At 39.5% G+C, this 20340-nt stretch overlaps 1 protein-coding gene across 3 annotated transcripts; it reads right to left on the reverse strand.

Moving 5' to 3' along the window:
• Positions 1-1265: 1265 nt before the first annotated feature.
• Positions 1266-13200, reverse strand: LGI1 (leucine rich glioma inactivated 1). 3 transcript variants are annotated; one of them, XM_068399152.1, is made up of 8 exons: positions 12992-13200; positions 12546-12617; positions 8602-8673; positions 8427-8498; positions 4169-4240; positions 2744-2913; positions 2168-2332; positions 1266-2083 (listed from the first exon to the last, which is right to left on the reverse strand). In XM_068399152.1, exons 1-8 carry the CDS (start codon positions 13180-13182, stop codon positions 1266-1268), a joined length of 1632 nt encoding a protein of 543 aa, XP_068255253.1. In that variant the 5' UTR covers positions 13183-13200. The 3 variants fall into 3 exon arrangements, with proteins under 3 accessions (XP_068255253.1, XP_068255255.1, XP_068255256.1); XM_068399155.1 differs by having other exon boundaries at positions 1301-1320; XM_068399154.1 differs by lacking the exons at positions 8427-8498; positions 8602-8673.
• Positions 13201-20340: the final 7140 nt, after the last annotated feature.

The raw sequence follows: 20340 nt of genomic DNA on the forward strand, positions 1-20340 counted from the left end.
CACCAAATGATCTTCAGCAGCAGTATAGGTTTCTCACAAGTGATGCACTAAATGTATGTAAACAAAGACTATTTTAACTTTGAGTTTGTAATAGATTTTCATGCCAAATTGAGACTTGGCATAATTTAACAGATACAGGTAGCTTTCCTGGAGCTGCATATGCTACACCAGCTGAATTTTTCCTGCCACATTCAAAATTCCCTGAATTTCAGAAGTACCTTTTACTAAACTTCATTGCAGGATAGTGGAAAAAAAACAACTTCACATTCACTAGCTTCATTCAGAATAATGAACAAATTCATTGAAGATTAAATAACTGCAATTACAGAAAGACTTGACATGGACACACAATTCATGCAAGTGATGTGTGACAGTTCAGATATAGAAATGCTGCTAGCTGTAAAACAAGCTGTGCTTCTAGCTTTCAGCACAGTAACAGCCCCAGTGTTACACTAGAGATTTGTTTTGTGCTGCTTCAGCATGAGGTGAAGAAAGACAGAACTTTACATCGTCTTTTGTTTTCTTGATTTCTTTGTAAATCTTTACAAAATCAGGTACTTCCACCTATACACAATACAAAGCCCCATCTTACGACTGGATCTATCTTGCTGAACCCTCCAGCCTATAACCAGATCTATGTAACTGAATGTTTTTTTCTGGGTGGAGTCCTATTTAAATCAGCAAAGCCACACATAAATGCAAGGATATGTCCAGGTGATAATTTACAGGATTGGGGTTCAACGCTGTATTTTTGTCAAGAACTTCTTGTTATATGAAAAACCCACCTGATCTTCGATATTGTGCATCTTCCATGCAGTCCGACATTGCATTGGGCAATATACCTTCTTGGGTTTATTTTATATGTGTATAATATATACACAAATAAAAAGTATCACCTGCAAATAATATTTGGAATGTGAAAGACACAAAATGTAAACATTTTATTTGGCAGTTGTTTCAAACAGGTGAATAAATAAACGGAAAAGTACATCTTAATATTCTTTATAGCAACAGATGCAGTTGCACACGTATTTACATATTGTGGATGCAAAGAATAGTTAATTTAATTTCTTTTTGTTAAAAAATGTAACTTCCAACACCACTAGACTTGACAATTAAAGATGAAGATACTAGTAATAATTTGTTCTAGCAATCTCAACTTTTAAAGGCATTCATTTGGAAGTAAGATAAGAGAGTCATCATGCATTTAGTTCATTTTGTCCACTTATGGTAGAAAGTCTGATGTAATCTCAGAATTATGAGTGTCATGCGCTTAAGTCAACTATGACATGACTATAAATCAATGTAGTTCCCTTAAAACTTGAAGCAAAGAGAAAATCTCGTTTATCGATGGAGACATGTATGAAAGATCTTGGTGCCTGTACGTTTAATTCTTGAAACTTCACAAATTTTGCCTTTTCAGCATCCCAATAATAGACTTGAGTGAAAGAATAATCACTTCCAAGAATGGCATATTGATAATTACTTATCTGAAGCGGCTGGAATACCATTGACCCTCGGGATGGCATCCTTTGTAAATCCAGAAATGCTGAACCACCCCATTTCATTACTTTAGAGTCCCCAATAAATCTTGTTAAGCAAATGTATACATCCTCTTTCACTTTGAAATGTTTCACTGCATATGCATCTTCCATATCTTGGATATCAAAACGCTTAACAAATTCATTTGTTCCTTTGTTCCATTGATATATTACAGGTCTTTGGGAACTACTTGACAGAATTAAATGTGGTTTGCCAGATATTTCAAGATACTCCACATCAGTATCTCTGTACCAGGCATGCAGAGACTGATGGGAATAAAATCCATTCCCATTCCATTTGTAAACCGTGGTGAAACCAGCCTTTGAACTGTCTGCAACAACAAAATACCAGTCTTCAGCAATCCTGAAAGTTTCAATGTCGTTGGGTTTTCGGATTTTAAGGATTTCAATATCTTGAATTTTTATAAACTTATTAGCAAAAATATCTCTTTTATATATGTGGGAGCCTCCAAACAGCTGTGCGACAATGACATACAGCTGACTCTCAATAACTATAGGTTTACACACAACAGTTGAAGTACCTATAAAAAGAGAAGTAAAAGACAGGGTTAGCACCACTTTTTGGATCAGCTGTTGTAATGTTATTTGTCGAGCAGTGTTCATACCTGTAATGTTGTCGTAATTCCTGAACATCACTTCTACATGGTCCCATTCAAGAAAGATGCATTTTCCAGTAAAGGGCTGAGCAATGACCACGTGTTCATCATTCATGTATGAGAAAGTATCTACTGACAGAGATTGGTATGGCAGGGACTGATAAACTTCAAATTCTGCAAAAGTGCACAATTACAGAGATACTTTCCATACTGTACTGAAAAAACATCTGCTTAACAGATACCAATTTATTACAAATTATAGTATTTCATCACTAGTCCAATTTTCCTGTTGATAAAGGAACACTGCAACTTGTTTTTCAATCTTTCTCAATTAAAAGAGGTGCTATTTTATGTCCCAGTTCTCCAAATCCCTATATAGCATATTAAAGTCTGAGTAGAAGTTGCAATGTAAGACCCCACTCCCAAGTGATTCACATGTCAGACTTACACCTGCACAGAATTCATATTGATTTTAGTGGAAGTTCCATCCAGTATGCAGACTTCCTGCAAAAAAGAACCCTAGAATAAAAAAATATAGAACTTTGACTTTAATTTAACAAGATGAAATAATTTGAAGCACATTACCTGTAATAATACAATCAAATTCTTTCGGAGAGAGGCTATTGATTTTGCGCTTCTTATATTCTGGTGGGCTTTCACAGTAAATGTCTTCAACTGTTGCATTGGTGCTGCCCAGCCATTCCACTAACCACTTCAGTTTGCAGTCACAATTAAATGCATTGCCTCTAAGATCTCTACAACAAATAAATCGTGCATTGAAAATAAGTAGTCAGCTGATGTATTTCTCCTTGCAGGACAACAACAAACTGGTCTCTTGTTAAATATGTGCCCTCTTGCTTATTCTCAATTGATGCCTTCCTGGCTTAATTTGTCCTGACCCATAGTTTAATCTACATACCGGAACCCACACAGATTTAATTATATTAAGGTAACCAAGGAAAAATTAACTTGATGATCAGTAGGAAATTTTTGTTGATTTCCCCAAGTTTACAGGTACACGAAAGCCTACTAAACTGTTGGCTCCATCTTTTGGGAGGTTGTTTCTTTTGGATTACCCTTTCTCAATAAGAACATTGTAGATAACAAAACTGGAATTAATGTAACCTGATGGTCAGCCAGTCAGTATTTGCTGTCTCCTTTAGATATACTCATTTAGGGCTTTAGGAGACATAAGCAAAGGAGTTCTGTTCAAGTCTTTTACAGCTGTCTTCAGTCACATTTCAGATCGTATGTACAGGAATGGGCAACCGCCAGGACCAGACTGTGTAACCACCTGGTCATGATCGCTCATGCCAAGTAATGCTACCAGGTACATTGGCCATCTCCACATCTTACGACTGCAGCTCTACACTATGAATTCAGCCTACCTTGTTAATAACGAGAGCAGGCAAAGGATGTTCTGTGCTCATTATCCCAAACCAGGTGAAACAGAATTTGGCGTGTTGTAAACAGGACGTATTTCCGTGAGGTAACTATAGGATTTATCTGTTTATCTATATTTTGTATTTTTACTGGTATTTAAGTTATATATTTAAACAAGTTCATGTTTTGGTTTGGTTGCAATTAGATTTCGTATGGGATAAAGTACTTACTAAGACACATGCTTTTGTGATAAAAGATAGCCTTCCCAGAAATTATTTGCACATAGAAATGTTACTCCATTGAATATCTTCCACCCTCCCCTCATGCCATGCACTCTCATGCATCCCTAAGGATACTTCCTTCTTATTTACTAAGTCTTAATGAACATGCAGCTCTCTTACATAACTACTAACAATATTACTTATCTTCATAACTGGTGGAATATTCAAAACTAAAGCAAATTATCAACAACAGTAGACAAAACCCAAGCCTACCCATATTGGGTAGTCTCTACCCAGTAATAAGATCCCATTACTGGCTACCAGTTTGAATGTTACTCAGGATTCCTCTAAAATAATCTCTTTATATTTTTAGTATAATTAATAGATTAATTAATTGCTTTCTTACACATTTGTTAAAGAATCCAAGCCTTTGAATATGTCTTTTGGAAGCGATTGGAGATTATTATTTGCGAGACTCCTGTAAAAGAAGACACTTCAGAATCAGTGCTAGTTCATGAAATTACACATTTCTGCAAGGTGTAGTACTGACTGGGGTTTTTTTCTTAAGGCAAAGAACCCTGGTATTCTCCAGCACTTAGTTCTAAAAGATTGCTTTTAAGAATAGTTCATTTACTTTGTGACTTTTTCTTCTGCTAAAATGGCATGCCTCCTTCTGCTTTCTCACTCTTCAGCAGCCTTGCAGCACTTACAATACTTCACTTAGCAGGGTAAAAAGCACAATCACCTCTGGTGTTTTGCCAACACCATTATTTTAAAACAGTTAGTCATGAGTGGATCTACTGATGTTTTCCTTATGAGATACCAATACATGGTGTTCATGTTACTGCAGTTTCCCCACTTTTTTGTATCTCTTCTGGAAGGAAAATCTTAATATTAGGTTTCATTACATTGGACTTAGGTTTAGCTCATAGTTTTTGGAAATATGCAGTAATAGAGAAGAAATTGCTGATCAGCATTAACTTCTTTCCTGGAATGTGCGTGTGTGTGAGTATGTGTGTATGAGACCACCAAAAAACTGCTGTTAATTCCCAATTTTTAATGTTGGGAAAACTCGTTTAAATTCAGTGAGTATTCTAGCTAGTAAAAGTGATGAGAAAATGTGAGCAGGATTTGAACAAGCAATATATTACATTTCCGTCAGACACGTCTCTGTGAGTCCACCAAAGGTCTGGGTTCTCTGAGATGTCACTGAGGGCATGACAGGAAAAGAATAATGTTGTAGGGTAGAGCTTATGCCTCTTTTGATTAACAAAATTATTTATTACTTATGAGAAGAAATGAAAATGGGAAGAAATCATTCTAGTTTAAGATCCCAGTTAGAATCTGTAGCTAGTAAGACTAGAACCTCTTCTGTTCTTCACTTGTAAACATAAAAGTTATTTATTAACTACAATTTCTCTAGCCAAGCAAAGACACTTAGGCATATACTTAAATTCAATAACAGGCCCGGATGTACTAGGTCTGCTGCCTCATTTCAAATTAAGTGTTTGCCTTATCAGGAATACTAAATACCGGATGATGCCATTAGTCCATTCTGACTTCACCACTTTTAAAGTAACACTGTTTGGTGTAGGTATCGTGTGCTTCACCTATGCTTAATTTTAGGCTCAAAAGCAATTCTTTAAAAGTCAGGTAACTCATATGGAGGAAGCTAAGTAGACTTGCAAGCTGAGGCAGGTGTAATGCCCAATATATTCTTTATATATTATTATACAGCAAACTGAAAGGGATGATGTGCTTGGAAGAAGCAGTGGTTCACCACTGCCATGGGAATATGACTGACAGAAAAATTTACACAAGGTTTACGCATTTGACAATTTTTGATGAAAATCATGCATTTTACATTCCACTGTTAAAAAGCATACTTGTATATTAGAAAACACTGGCTTGCCTAGATGGTGCTGTACATGGTATTTTGTTTATAATACAAGAGTAAAGGTTGAATCAAACATGCAGTTAAACTTATGGTTGCAGTTCTGAAAGAAATGCAATCAAAATGATATATTGTGCATAGAAATTATTGTCCAATCCTAACTGTAAGATTTTGACATTGAATTAGTAAAAAAAAAAGCTATTTTTCTTTAATTTTTCTGTTCTTAAATCTACTCTGAGCAGAAAATAAATTATGTTGCATAACAATAAATACTAGATGGCTCTGTTTTACAATAAGGACACACTACCATTATCAAAGTTAATTGCTTTATAAAAAGACAAATGTTTGGATGGCTTAGTGCATTGCAAAAGTTATGTCGTGAAAAGGAAGTGAACAGAATAAATAGAACAAAGTTCATCTTCTCTAACTTCATGGAACTCATTTGTATGCTTATTTATTATGATTCTTTTTAATATATTTTATGTACACAAGTACTCTCCTGTTTCTTAAATGAGAAATGCCTTAGGGTGCCAAATGATTATTCTTAACGTGTATGTGCGATTTTCCCCTAAGGGTGGGGAGTGGTTCTGCAAGCAGATTAAGCTAGTTACATTCTGTGGTTAATGGCTCTGCCTTTGCAGTTATTTTCTGCAAATTTCTCATTGTCTTCATGAATAGCGCTCCATGTGCAATAGCAGCATGATGCACAAATCTATGTCCCAAAAATCCGCACGCAACAACATGCAAACCACAGTGGCTCCCCAAATGTGATTCTATCTTTTGCATATGTTTTTTCTTACAAAACTGCTGAAGCATCCCCAGAAACCAATGTAACAGGCAAGACAAGATGTTACTCTTGGACTGTATGCTCTGTGGGGAAGAAACTGCCTTCCTCTGTTAGAAAAGCAATTTGCTCACTGGCAGTAACTGCTACTAAATAAGTAAATGAATATGATAAATAATGTACTGGACCCATTTGTGAATATAAAGCTATTCATGTGCATAAATATTTTGAAGATAGGGTCCCAGTTGCCAACCTTATCCAATTATCTGCCTTTTTTAACAATACCACAATTATGCCTATACCTCTCATATGGATTTTTATGGGATGTGCACAGCCTGTTTATATACCTTTTTCCCTCTCCTCTCTCCTTCCTCTTCCTCAGACCTAGAGCCATTCTATAAGTAACTTTATCTACACGAGTAGTCACAGGAGGCTCAGTTTCAGCCAGCTGTGAGTCTTGTCTGTTCTGACCAAAAAGAGAAGTGTGTTTTATAGTACATTTAATATGTGGTAAAGGATGTGGTGAATTGCAATTCAACTATTATATTCATGCATTAACTATTTAAAATTGAACCTTTGCTTTCTCATGTCAAAATACGTGAAAGAAAATGTTAAATGACCCTGTTTCAAAACCCTCTTGGATGTTATTGTGTTAAGGCCAAAAGGTCAGAATCCGCTCCCGTGCCTATGACACACACCCCAAGACATACGATTCAGAATGCCAACGCTCAGAGCTGGGTATAAACCCATGTCAGGCACTCACCAGATGTTTTAGCCTCCTTCTCTTACATTATTTTTGTATTTTTTATGTTTTCTTACAGTACACATTGTATTTTCAATAAATTTATTGCTTGCTAAATTAAAATTATTGCTAAAAGATAAACTTGATGTAAGATAAGCGACAAAAGCCTGTCTAAAAACTTTCTTGCTAGCTCAGAGCATGAGGATGCTACTCTTGTGTTTGCAGTGAATGTTACAGGTATTTGTTGCCAGTGTGCGTTTCACCTGCTGAGCACAGCGTGAGAAATGCTTCTGCCGTTGTGAGCACTGGAAGGTTGCTCCTAACAGCCACATTAGCATCGAGAGTGCCTTTGACTAATTCCCCCTCTCGGCTAATGCAGTAAGGGGGCTGCTGCATGTCAGAGGGCAAGGGTCTGGCCGTGTTTCCAGGATAGCTGAAGGGCTAAGCAGCAACATGAGGAATGTTAAGCAGAACCTGGTGTCAGTGCGTGACAGATCCTGACCGTGGGATGCTCTGGCTTGCATGGAGGAGAGGACAGGGCGCAGTGAAGGGGTTTGAAGCCAATCCTGCTAAAGTCTAAAGGCTGATATGCTCTACAGTTCAGTGGAAGGAATGTATCAGTAAGTCATAATAAATGCATCTTGTTGCAACTCTTCTATTTAAAATTGTTCTTGGTAGGAATTTTCAAATTCGATTTGGTCAGATTCTGCTGGATATGGGCAGTGCTGAAGTGGACATGGGCACAGACATTGATGGCCAGTCCCAGGAATGGCTGTAATATTCTCCTGGATCCATGCCAAACTGGGGTAACTGGGAAGAGGCATGTGTCCACCCCTCAGCCTCTCACCACCGTGGCACCTCAGTGCTGACCACAGCTCCCACCTTCCTCTTCTCCAAGTCCCAAACTGGAGCTCATCTTGTTAGTGCCAAGCTTCCTGATCCATCCTGCTTTCTCCCTGCTCCTACATGCTCAGCTGGAAATCCCCAGTGCTCTGAGCAGAGAAAGTCAGGGAGCTACTGCCAAACACGTACTGCTTGGAAGCTGCTTGGATCCTGGCCTTCTACACATACCACAGTTTGGAAGTCTTTGGTGGAAAAACAAAGATTAACATTCTAATTAAATGACTATTAATACCACTTAAACAAATGTGAACAGCTATATATCAAAATGCAAAATTAAACAACACAGGGGTTCAGTTACTATATTAAATATACCAAGTAATATATTCAACCACTTTACTTACAGGTGAATTAAAGATTTCAGTCCTCTGAAAGTATTTCTTGAAATTGACTTAATGCTGTTGTTCTCTATGAACCTGTAACAGGTTGTAAAGTCATTCTGGTCAAAGCAATGCCTGGAACTTGGAAGCCCACCCACTCTATTCAGTAATGCCAGGAAATATACTTTTGTCCACTCACAAATATTCTAGATGAGGAAGGCCCATGAAAGCATCATCACTAATAACATCAAAAGTGTTGGATGTAAACAACCTGCATAAAGAGATGCAAAACAAAAGACCATTAGATTATTAGCATCTTTAGAAAACAGTTCAGCAAGGCATGGTAGGCCAAATTTCCACTGCCTGGTTTCATGGTTTTGTCTATGCAAGCACTACAGGATCGTAAGACTGATATATTGCACCGTAGTCTGGTGCAAAGGGAATGACCCAACACCTCATTGCTTTGCCTGCTGGGGCCATCTGATAAAATTCCATTGACTTCTGTGGGATGTGAACGTGGGTTTATCATGCCAGTAAAACAATGGGATTGTACAAGTGCCACTGGAGACATACTTGGATAACAATGAAATGTTCAAGTACTACAGAGGTCTAAATTGTGCTGAAGAACAACTTACTGTTGATGATAACATAGGGAAAGCATCCAGTTAGTTAGCCAGACATCAGGTTGAATTTGCACCACGGACAGGCAGGAAAATACCTTAACTTAAGAGTTAAACTTGTGAGCATATTTGACCTGAGGGTACTGAGAAGTTACTGAGAAAAAAATAGAAAATCTCTTAATTTAGTCAGTATTCAAATCAGAACTATTTTTAAGACCCCATTTTACCTGCTGGAGAGAGCTCTTAGTGTATGCATGTATTTTTCATCCACCTAGCAGTAAAAATACCAGCAACACATTTAATTTTATGTAATTTTGTAAGCATTAGAAGTGTATTAGCATTGATTTTTCCAGCTTTATTTATGCTTATCAGCCATGTTTGCATTTGTCCATTTTAATTCAGCTCTGGACTGCCACACCCTTAATATGGTGAGGCATTGTCAAGTACGATGAACTTTACCCCAGTGGAATACTAGATGCACATCTATATTTTATTCAGGTGGACCTGATGGATAAATAGATTTACACTGACATCTATAGGCATTCAGGAATTCAAGATTTCCAAGTATGAATTAATACGCTTAATGAGTTAATCTCTTATTTTGAAGTTTCCATTAAGAATAAATTGCAGTTGATTTATTTTCTCACTTGGCTATTGCAGACTGTGCTTCTTCCACTTTAAATATGTTCTTATATATGTACAAAAAATACAGGCAGGAAGTTCTTCCTTTTTGTTAGAAACAATGAATACTTCTCTTTCTTAGAGAAAGTATTTTTGTAAAATCTCTGAACTGGAAGACCAATTTAGTAAATCTGTTGCCTTCAACTAATTTTATTTTTCTGATGTGATTTCACTGGATAATTTTTCCCTTTCTGTACTCTACTTTCCTTGTAATTTAAAGAACAGGGTGGTATCTCTTTAAATAGTATAGCTATTTTAGAGATTGCCAGGCTTATAGCAGAGGTCTTGCACTTGGTGAGCTCATTTGCCTCCCATCTCCTACCTCCCCCCAATGGCTGTATCATGCGTATTTGATGCACAAAGTGGCTTTTCTCCCACTCTCTGACCTCAAACACCAGATCTGCTAGATCTGTGACCCACCAGCTAGCTACTTCTGGGGACAAAGGCTGAAGATACTGCACTGTGGCCAGGGACTATATTGCTTAGCAGGAACTGTACGCTGCTAGCAGGTACGGATCCTGGTGCCATGATTACCTCCCTTCTTTCTATGGGCTTTTATGTCATCAGTTTATAAGGTCACCCTCAGCACATTGCTGATACTCAGAGTTACGAGTGCTGGAGATGAGAGCAGGGAGATTTTCCCGACATTTAGGGAACACTCCTGCTGGCACTTCACTGTAGCTGTGTAGGTCCTTTGTATTTTTGTTGTCACATGAAGAGCACATCCATACTCTCCGTACTATTCAAGAAGAAAAGCTCTCCTGGCCTGGGACTTATGAGTAGTTTTTAGCACAATGAGACCATGATTTTTCCAGAGACCAATGCCACTACTACAGTAAAAATAGTAGTAAACAATAATAGCGGCAGATATATTCCACGCTCAGAAATGTGTGACTGGCATACTGGAGATACCGACTTTGAAAATGTAATGCTGGAGACTATTACATAAAAATACATGTAGGCTGCTAAATCATGCTATTGGCTAAATTAAACCTACCAATACAGCTATAATCATACAAAGCTAAAACTTACTGTAGTTTTTAATTAACTTGAGTTTTCCATATTCTTATTTATTTTCCTTACTATCTTCTCTCAAAGATGGAAATTTTTCTTTCCCACATACAAACTGGAGCATTGGCCCCACAAATACAATCCTGCTCCTATGGTCTGCGTTTAAGGAGTCATTTGCCTTAGATCAGCAGCCTGACTTTCCAAAGATGGCAAGCAGCTCAGCTACCTTGTCAGAAATATATCTGTAAAACAGATCACTCGTCGAAGCCCATAATGGAACAAAACCTGCTTTTCTGGAGTCAGAGCTTTTGTTGCAGCATTTATTAACAGCAGCTTAGAACGTGTGTTTCAGTGTACAGCAGACCATGCAAATTATTACCATTGCCAAAACGCCATAAGCCATTGCCAGAGCCCACTGTGCCAGGCACTATAATAACTCAAAATAAGATGACTGTGTCTGTCCTACTCCACCCTACCCAATTCTGCTTCCCTGGCAGTGGAATCGCTAAGTGTAGGTGGTGTATCATAGCCAAGAGAGATGATGTCCTACTCACTCTCTTCATATACAAGCTCCACCAATGCTGCTATTTCTTTTTTCCTTCCTTTGAAAGGCCCATTGCAGGAATTATGTGAAATGTGTCCCTTTTGTGATCTGTGACCACCTGGGAAAAGCTTCTCAGGAATAAAGCACCATGCAAAAGCATTTAGGTTTCCATAGTAACTGCATTTACCTATTTACCCTGTATCCAAAATTGTACAGTACATCTGCACCTCCTTATCAGCTCCACTTGAGGTAGCAGAGTACAGCTAGGGTCAGGGCTTCAGCTATCAGTGCACCAGCAGTTTAATCTAACAGCCGTAGGGCTCCAATACATCAACACTACATCTCTGACCACATCTAGAGTGCACGGGAAGTCAGTCTGGGACAGACGTCCTGTGTTCATTTTGATCACATCGGGGAGTCTGTCTTGCCAGATTTCTGGGACAAACCTGGGTGTGTGGCAGGCTGGCAGCACATCCACTATAAACAGTTCACGTTACACCCCCTCTACCTCTGTATAGCTCACAATTATATAATCGTATGCCCACATTTCTAAGAAAGTCTGTTAGCCTGTAAAAATCCTATATAGAAATGCATCTTATATTTAAACATACCAAAATATTCTCTTTTTGTGTACACCTCATTGCAGTATTTGATTTTGAAATAACTGCTTAAATTTTTTTAATCGAAAGAAAATCTTCATTACTTTTTTGTTTTTTTTTTTTTTCAAAGAACATGAAATAACAAATAGGGTCAAATCCAGGTGCTATGAAGGCAAAAATCCCACTGAAGTGACTAAACTTCCACAGAAGTCAATGGCAATTTTACATGGAAAGGGACTTCAGGACCTGTCCCACTGCAATGAAGGGCCTGATCTGAGGGGTCCTGAGCTCACAGTCGATGGGAGTTGTAAATGGGCAGCTTTATATTGGGATCAGCCCCCAGGATTGCAGAAAAGAAACGAGAACAGTTGTTGCAATGCTCAAATCCCCCCTGTAATGTTAATTAAAGTATAGTAAAGATAGCATACGTTCTGTCACTGAAAGCTTCAGCATGTAATCATTCAAAGTAGCACTGACAACAGATAGCCTTGCAAAATACTAAGTAGCTACACTTTGAAAAAAATTAAACATGCACTATCTTTCAAATTGCTAAAAAGTCTTGTATTTTGTCATCTAATGAATCTTCTCTTGCTGTTTCTTATAAAATTAATACTGAGACCCTTTCTGTAATATTCATGGATACATATACATTTTATAACAAAAATTGTATCATATAAATATTTCTCACAGAAGCTGCAGAGATGGTGTGAGCAAAAAACTCCCTTCTGGGATTTTAGTAAAAGCAGATCTCACAAAGGATCTGGAAAGAAGAAAAAAACAACCTTATGTTAACGTAGTCTCATATATCTATGGTTATAATACTGATCTGGTCATCACAGAGAAATTTATATAAGTAAAAAAAATAAAAAACAAAAAAATGAATGTTACAGGTTTCATGTAGTATAGAAGAAGGCATAAAATGGGATGTGTGCACATACACAGACAGACAGATAGATGAAAGAGATGTAAAAATCAGGATTCAAGGATGCAGCACAATTTTAACACATTAGCTGATGATTCTGAATGCTGGAGGTACTCCCTGCAGCAAGCATCCTTCTGTATGCACTGAAAACACCACACACCCTAGGTCATTTTAAATCATAAATTAAATAACCAAATGCTTACAGCCCTTACAGTGAGATAACATCAGGCGGAACGCTGCGAGGAATAGATCTGGCATTTTCACATAAAGCATTATCTTTGGTACAAGTACACCAGGCAGGACATTTTGGCTTCACTGGTTTCTTCCCTTCAGTCAGCAAAAGCACAGATAAAAGGCATAAGAAATATGCAATTCTTCTAAAGGGTCTGCTGGCATTTCCCATTCTTTTGATCCGCTCTCGTTCCAGACAGTTGAAAGAATATCCCAAAACATGAACAGGGGTTCTTTATTCAGCCATTGGATGTCTTTCTATAAGTCCAGGTCAATATTTGTCTCTGCTTTCCCAACCCTTTTCTTTCTCTTTCACTCTGTTTTTGTAGACAGAAACCTGCAGCTGATCTGTATGTTTCCACTCACTCAGGCAACGTACTGCTCAGAGAAGAGACCTGCGAGGTGCTGTAAGATGGGGAAAATCCAACCGGCTGAAGAAAAAAAAAAAAAAGACAAAAAAAAAAAAAAAGACTTGCATCACCACAAAAACACCGAGCACAACACAGCATTAGATTGCAAAGTGATGTAACTGAGAAATACACTGCTTTCTGTTTTCACAGGGAGGCCCTTTCCCTGTTACCAAAAATAGTACAGCATTATGTTTTGCTGGTGGGTGGGTGAGTGGGTGTGGGGTGGAGTGTATGCGTGTGGGGGGAGAAATCAGTCATCTTACTGGATCCCTACAACCTCGTGAACCTTTGAGAATTATGCTTCACATATTGCAAGCAGCAAAACTAACGGCAGTATCCACAGGAAAATGAAATCGAGTAAAACCATCAAAAGCATTGCTGCAAAAGCTGTTAGATTATTTTTTATCCTTAGCCGTTATTGCACATTTTTGTACCACTGAAAAACAAGCTGCCACACATGGAAAATATTACAATGTATGAGAGAATGCCTACAACTGTCATTCCTAAACAAAATATTTTCTCATGCAAAATAGACCCCAACTGCTCTTTTTTTTTCTTTTTTCAGAAAAAGAACCATTCTTGCTTGTTACATTCTGTGATTCTATGTTTTCTGAGCTGATCAAATAAAGTGGATCAAGCACTGTTCAAAACGGACAACATTAATTAAAAGTTCAAGTTAAAAAATTTATTCGCTTGGAGACTGGTTTGATCATTTTAGAAGGAAAAAGAAAATTGTTATTTAAACACCAGCTATGTTAAACCTGTAGTTAAGAACAGCCCTTCTTTCAAAAGGGACAGCATAGGGACAGATCTTGATGGTAATAATGAATCTTTACAATACTGCCTGGAGACTGCAATTGAAATTAGTGCTAGGTACGGTATGAATACTCTGTAAGAAACAGTCCTCAGCCTGAAGACTTTACAGTAAACTACATTAAATACTTTATAGGGAGCTTAAGCAGCACCTAAGTGTTATTATATAAAGAATGGTAAGACAAAACTCATGAATGCCAAATAGCTGGAAAGCCATATGGGATGATTTTATTTTTTCCAATATAGGATCGCTGTTAGAAGTTTTGCAAACTTTAACAGGTCTTGACACTTCCCCGTCAGACTGGCAGCACTGCTTGCATTACACAGATCACAAAGTCTACTAAGGCTGACCCGATGGTACAGAAGTTTAATACAGTCATGCTCACTACTGGCTCCTTCACATAGGTGCTGTCTCCTCACCAGGAGACACCTGTAAGCCAGAAGCTCTCTCTTCACGGCTGGTTACTCCTCCTTTGATTCCACATGGCCACCTGGCTCTGGCCCATTGCTCCTGCTCTACAGGCCATGAAATCTCAAGACCAACACCGGGCCATGTCTGTCTTCCTTAGGAACGATGCCAGCAAGGCCCAGTGCATACCCAGATATGGGTGCCCAGTGTGATTTTCAGATGCTAAGCGTGGAAGATGGCAAAGGGGGACAACAGCCTGCAAAACTACAGCAAACTCAGCATACGGACACTAGGCAGGACCTCAACATTGCTGAGTCCTTGCCTGGGCGGTGGCTGAGGTTTGTCTCCCTGGGTTGAGAGGAGACCCACAGAGCTCACACCCAGTGGGTGGGACTGCATCCTCTGAGGGACTGGGGATGGCCAGAAACGTCCAGAAAGCTCTCAGAGGCAGAAGGCCACCACTGAATGCCTTGCTGGGAGAGGACTCTGGTGCCTGTGCATTGGCACGCTGCCCGCAAAGGGCAGCTCGTGCTTTCTCAGCTCCCTTGCTCTCTGTGGTGTCTTTTTTTTTTTAAAGCTCTTTATTAATTTAAGTATGGGCCCGTGATTTTGCTCCTAAGGAAATCTTCCTATCAGCAGTCTCTCCTGAAGCAAGATTGACCTCAACTAGGAGTGACACAGACCTGCAGTATGTCTGAGCCCTTCCAACTTCTGTAAGAAAATGATACAGAATTACAGTAACCAAAGCACTGAAATCATTATAAAGCAAATGTCAATGCCTTCCCCTGGGTATAAAGATTACTTCTTGCTCTGAAAATTATCTAATTGTACAACTGAGAAGGGAGCTGGATTTGTGGGACTTGCGTAAGTAGGGTACACTGTCTTCTCCCTCTGAGATGTCCAAAAGCACAGACTTCAGTGAGGTGAGAACAGAAAATTCTCTAACTTTTTGCTGAAAGAGGAGAGGCCTGTTGTTGTTTGTTTGTTTATTCCTGGCAAAGGTACCCATTGCCATGGCAATATTTTGCCATTGATGGTGTAACCTCGTGTTTCATTTCCTTCGGCTCATTCACTGAAATCCACCATCAATTACTCAGGCATTTCTTTTTAGTTAATACTCCAGCCACATTGTGAACCTCCTGAAAACATCGCAGTGCAGCGGTTTTTCAGTAACAAAAGCACATTCTGCAGCAGGGCAGTAACCTGACTCCAGTTTTGTCCATGCAGAGAACTGCCTGGAAGTTAGTTTTCTATTCCAAACTACATGCCAAAGCAAGCGCTTTTTCCAAAATTGCAAATAATATGAATATTTATACCAGCTCTGTCAAAAGAGAGGGATAAATCACATTTTCCAGGGTCCTTTTGTGCCAAGCTCAGTATCTCATTTCTTGCCATGTAGTAGTTTAAAAACAAATTGGTTCACGGATTTTCAGTGACATAGCTGCTCTCCAGCCATTGCAACACTTGGCTCACCCCTTACCTATGCCATCCCTGTTTGTTTTCTGGCTAACAGAGCAGGCGACGGCCTGCTGTGCCCACATCTGAGCGCCTGCCTCTAGGCCCTTGCTAATTTGTTTTCGCTGGTGTTTCAGGTACTGATCAGGCACAATGTGATTAAAAATGTATTTATTTTTCTTTCAGCAAGGTTTCAGCAGGGGGGATGAGGGAGTTGTGACTTGCGATACTCGGTCTGCTTCCCATCATTTGACAACGTTTTAGCTGTAAAATCTTCACCTGGCTGTGCAACGGAGATGCTCGCTGGCAGACATGTTCCAGTATGGGCAGGGATATACTGTGCTTCTGGCTGCCACTCTTGGCTCAGTTTCGGTACCGAGCAGGCCAGCGGGTCCAGACACAGGCTGCAGCGAGACAACCCATACAGTTGCCTGGCCGCCTGGGCCAGGGCTGTGGGGCCAGCCAGGGCTGCCCTCACCCACGTCAGGACGGGCGGGCCGGTACTCCCATACCCTGGTGTCCCGCTATCCTGGTACCCCAGCTCCCCGGTACCCCAGCAGCCCGCAGCCCCATGCTGCCCTGCCCCAGCAGGTGCCTGCCAGGCCCTTGCCTCCTCTCCCACAATGCTGCTTTGTTTTAGCCAGAGCCGGTCTGGGGAGAAGCCCCCAAGGACAAGGCAGTGTGGAAGGAGGGCAGTGTGCACCCTGGCCTCCCGTTTGCCTTCCCCACCCTCCTCCAGTGCCCTCTGATCATTTCTGCCCTCTTTGTAACAACAGGGAATTATCTGTCGCTGCACGGAGCAGGGCAGGTTGTAGTATTTCCTGCACTTATTAATATGCTGTGATATTTCGCCTCTTTAATTTTGACCAGAGCTAAGTAAGCCTTAGTGACTGATTATTTCCCACAAATTCGCTCTATAGGGTAAGGATCAAACAGGTTATTTCTTCCAGTGTATCCAAATTGTTTGGTAACAACAATTTTTTATAATAATCAACCATCTAATAACAAGCTCGGTGCAGGGATATGATGGTCAAAATTAAAAGATACTTTTGCTAGTTGTTTATTGGAGGTATTCACCACCTAACATTACTCAGGTTCTTTGGTCAGACTTAGCACAACTTTTGTAGCTTGGTTTCTAGAGCAAACATATGCATTTATTATCAATAATATTTACTAAAAATACATTTTAGCAAGCATTTTCAAATATCTGGTTACAATGTGAATACTTCTATGAGTAAACCTGTTTGCTAAAATATTTGTGGAAAAGCAAACACCAACAGTCAGAACATAGAGCCAAAAATTATTTCTAAAAATATTTAATACTTTTTTGAGGAATTAACTCTGCTCCACTGACTATATTTGCACATTTGCATTACCCCAATATGTTTTCATTACCACCATATGACAAAATTTTAATAAGCTTCCTGTGGTTTCATGCTGACTACATTTGCCTTTGCAGATACATACACTGTTACAGTTCTCCTTTATTTCATCCTGCTTTTAGAAAATTGTGTTGCCTTTTCCACTCTCAGGATGAGCTGCCTGCATGTATGTGGCCTAATCCAAAATCCACTGATGGTGACGGTGAGACTTCAGTGAACTTTACTGTGTTTGGTGTTAAGCCCATAATATTACACCACACAAATGTGCAATAGTCCAAATCACATCCCAATATTCATGAGAGAACATTCATGAAAGAACAAAACATTGTCATTGCTATGTTACCACTGTGTTTGGAGCAGAAGGATTTTGAGATCAAGGACTCCTACAAACATCTCATGAGTCTGAGTTTTCGCTCTCCCAGTGCCACCCTTTTAACAAATTCTGCAACAAATGGCAAATTTAAAGCAGCTGAGAGCGAGGCTGTACTTTCAATAAACAAAACTAAGTCTTGTGAATTCTAAACAGTTCTGAAAAGACTATGCTTCCTGGTGGATCTGGCACCAAGAGCCATTGCCAGGAAGAGGCCTTCTGCAGGTTAGGCATAATAAAACTCGAGATGCCTTTACAACAGCTCATAGCACAGACTGGCTTGGGAATGATCGCAGGGCTGCCCAGAACTTTTTATTTGGAAAGTTCTTCTGACTTTGCCCTGTCCTGTCTATACAGGTCCGTATTACAGATATCCTTCTTTATTACACCACAAGAGTTTCATTAAAAGCAGACCAACCAGGCCAGTCCCTGTGTCAAAAAGCTGAGGAAATGGCTACTTAATTGTTGCCAACTTTAGAGGAAAGAAAAACTCAGAGGGTGGTCTCCTTTCCTTTGCATAAAGTAGCCAGTTCACAGTTCACCATGGAGTTAGAAGCAATCACCTCTGAAGAGAGTCAGGTCTTAGCTCTCATGGCCAAAATTGCATGGTGATGCAGAACAGCTACTTCACTGAGCACATCCTGGTGAGTGTGCAGGTGGCTCTAGGACTGCTTGCTGGCTTAGGTACACCAGAATTTGACCAATGACAAAAAGTATGTCAGGAGAGGTATGTTACCTGAACTGTCACTCTTTAAGAAAAATAGATGTGCAAGTTATTTCATTCAAAGAGAAGCTAGGCAAAACTAATCTATGTGTAGGTCTTATTTTGTTACAACTGAGGACTTCTGACATCTTTATGATTCTTGATGGTTTATTTTCAATTGTAGGTTTTTAAATAGTAGAGAATATTAGAAATTACCTCAGAAAACACTTTAAACTTGTAGGATTTCTACCCCTTGTGATTTTTGAAAGGCACTGTCAGGCTGGGAGGGATCTAGGGAGGACACCTCATCCAATCTCCTGGGTAACCAAGAGCGATAAAGGCTAAGAAGCTAGATATGAAGCATCCAAAATGTACTGTTTTGATATCACATGACTTTTAAACCAGTATCACAAAATTTTAAGGACCTAATCCATCATCTCTGAACAGTTGATATTGACAATATTGCTAACGTTAAGTGTGTCTACACGTTCGGTGGGATGACGGTTCTTTCCAGTCTGCCGCTCTTCAAAGGCAGGCAGATAAATGCCACAGCCGGTAGCTTTACCTTACGTAAGCAAATAAAAAGAACAGAACAAACTATCAAACAGAAAAATCCATTAACTGTCCTTCAGGTCAGACATGGACATAACCTCACCTACTGGATTGGCCCTTCACTATGAGAAAGACCCCATAAATCCTATCGATTTTGTTATGTATTGACCCCCAGTTTCCTCTGGGGTTGTCTATTCCTACTCCTCCAAATGAGATTGGATACCTGTATAAATCCCAGAGCTGGGATTCCTCAGCTCTTCCCTAGCTCCTGCATTCTGTTATTGAACAGAGTGGGACCAGTTGCTTTCTCAGGTTTTTAAAAGGCTCATAAGCATTGTTACAAAGCAGTATGCTTTGCAGCACACAATCCGGTAGCAGGAAGTTAACTGCTCTCCTGAATATTAGCCACTTTTCTTCAGACCTAAACAAATAGTTCCTGCTTTGTTTCTATTGCCTGTTTTTTGCAAATGCTGACAATGGATATTTAGAGGGGGGGGGGGGGAATGAAAAGAGCAAGCATACAAGCTCAAGAGCAAACGAGAGCCCAATTCCAAGATGTGTGAAGCTGTGCTACTTCATGGTTCATAGCAGGAATATGTATCACGCCTAAGGTAGAGGGAAGTATTAAGAAAGGAAACAATAAAAAAAGAACACCAGGTTTTCACTTGCTGCAGAAATCTGCACTTTCCCAATCTTTCAAGAAAACTTTCAAGAAAATTTGCCAGTATTAAGTTATACTCTGGGAAGATCAACATCTTGTGTGTGCAATGTTGGAAATGGGGACACTTTTCAGCCAGACAACATGTCCATCCACTTCAGTGGAACTGACATCAGACTCATCACCTAGTGTGCATCCTACCATAAGATTGAAGTGCCCTCTATAGGAACCTCTCAGGGAGGAAAAGTTGTCTTCAAATATGCAAGTTACTTTTTTGCCTTGTTTTCTCTACATAGCCTGATCAGACATTAAAAGCATGATACTACTGAGAAAATCTATTGTTAATTTATAATTGGAAGTGGTCTCATGACTTCTGAAGAAACTGATGTGGTGACATTGAGAACGTAGTTCTGTGCAACGCTTTCCTTAATGGGATTGTTTCCCTCTTCCCCACTCTTCCATGGGCTCTTGGTTCTGCCCTCTTCCACAGCTTGCTACCAGTGTCTCTGTCTCTAGTGCTATTCTCTAAACTGGATTAAATAAATGATCTGATAAAAGAAGAAAAAAACAATAAAACC

This window comes from Nyctibius grandis, chromosome 4 (assembly GCF_013368605.1).
Source record: "Nyctibius grandis isolate bNycGra1 chromosome 4, bNycGra1.pri, whole genome shotgun sequence".
In the NCBI taxonomy this organism is placed as follows: domain Eukaryota; kingdom Metazoa; phylum Chordata; class Aves; order Nyctibiiformes; family Nyctibiidae; genus Nyctibius; species Nyctibius grandis.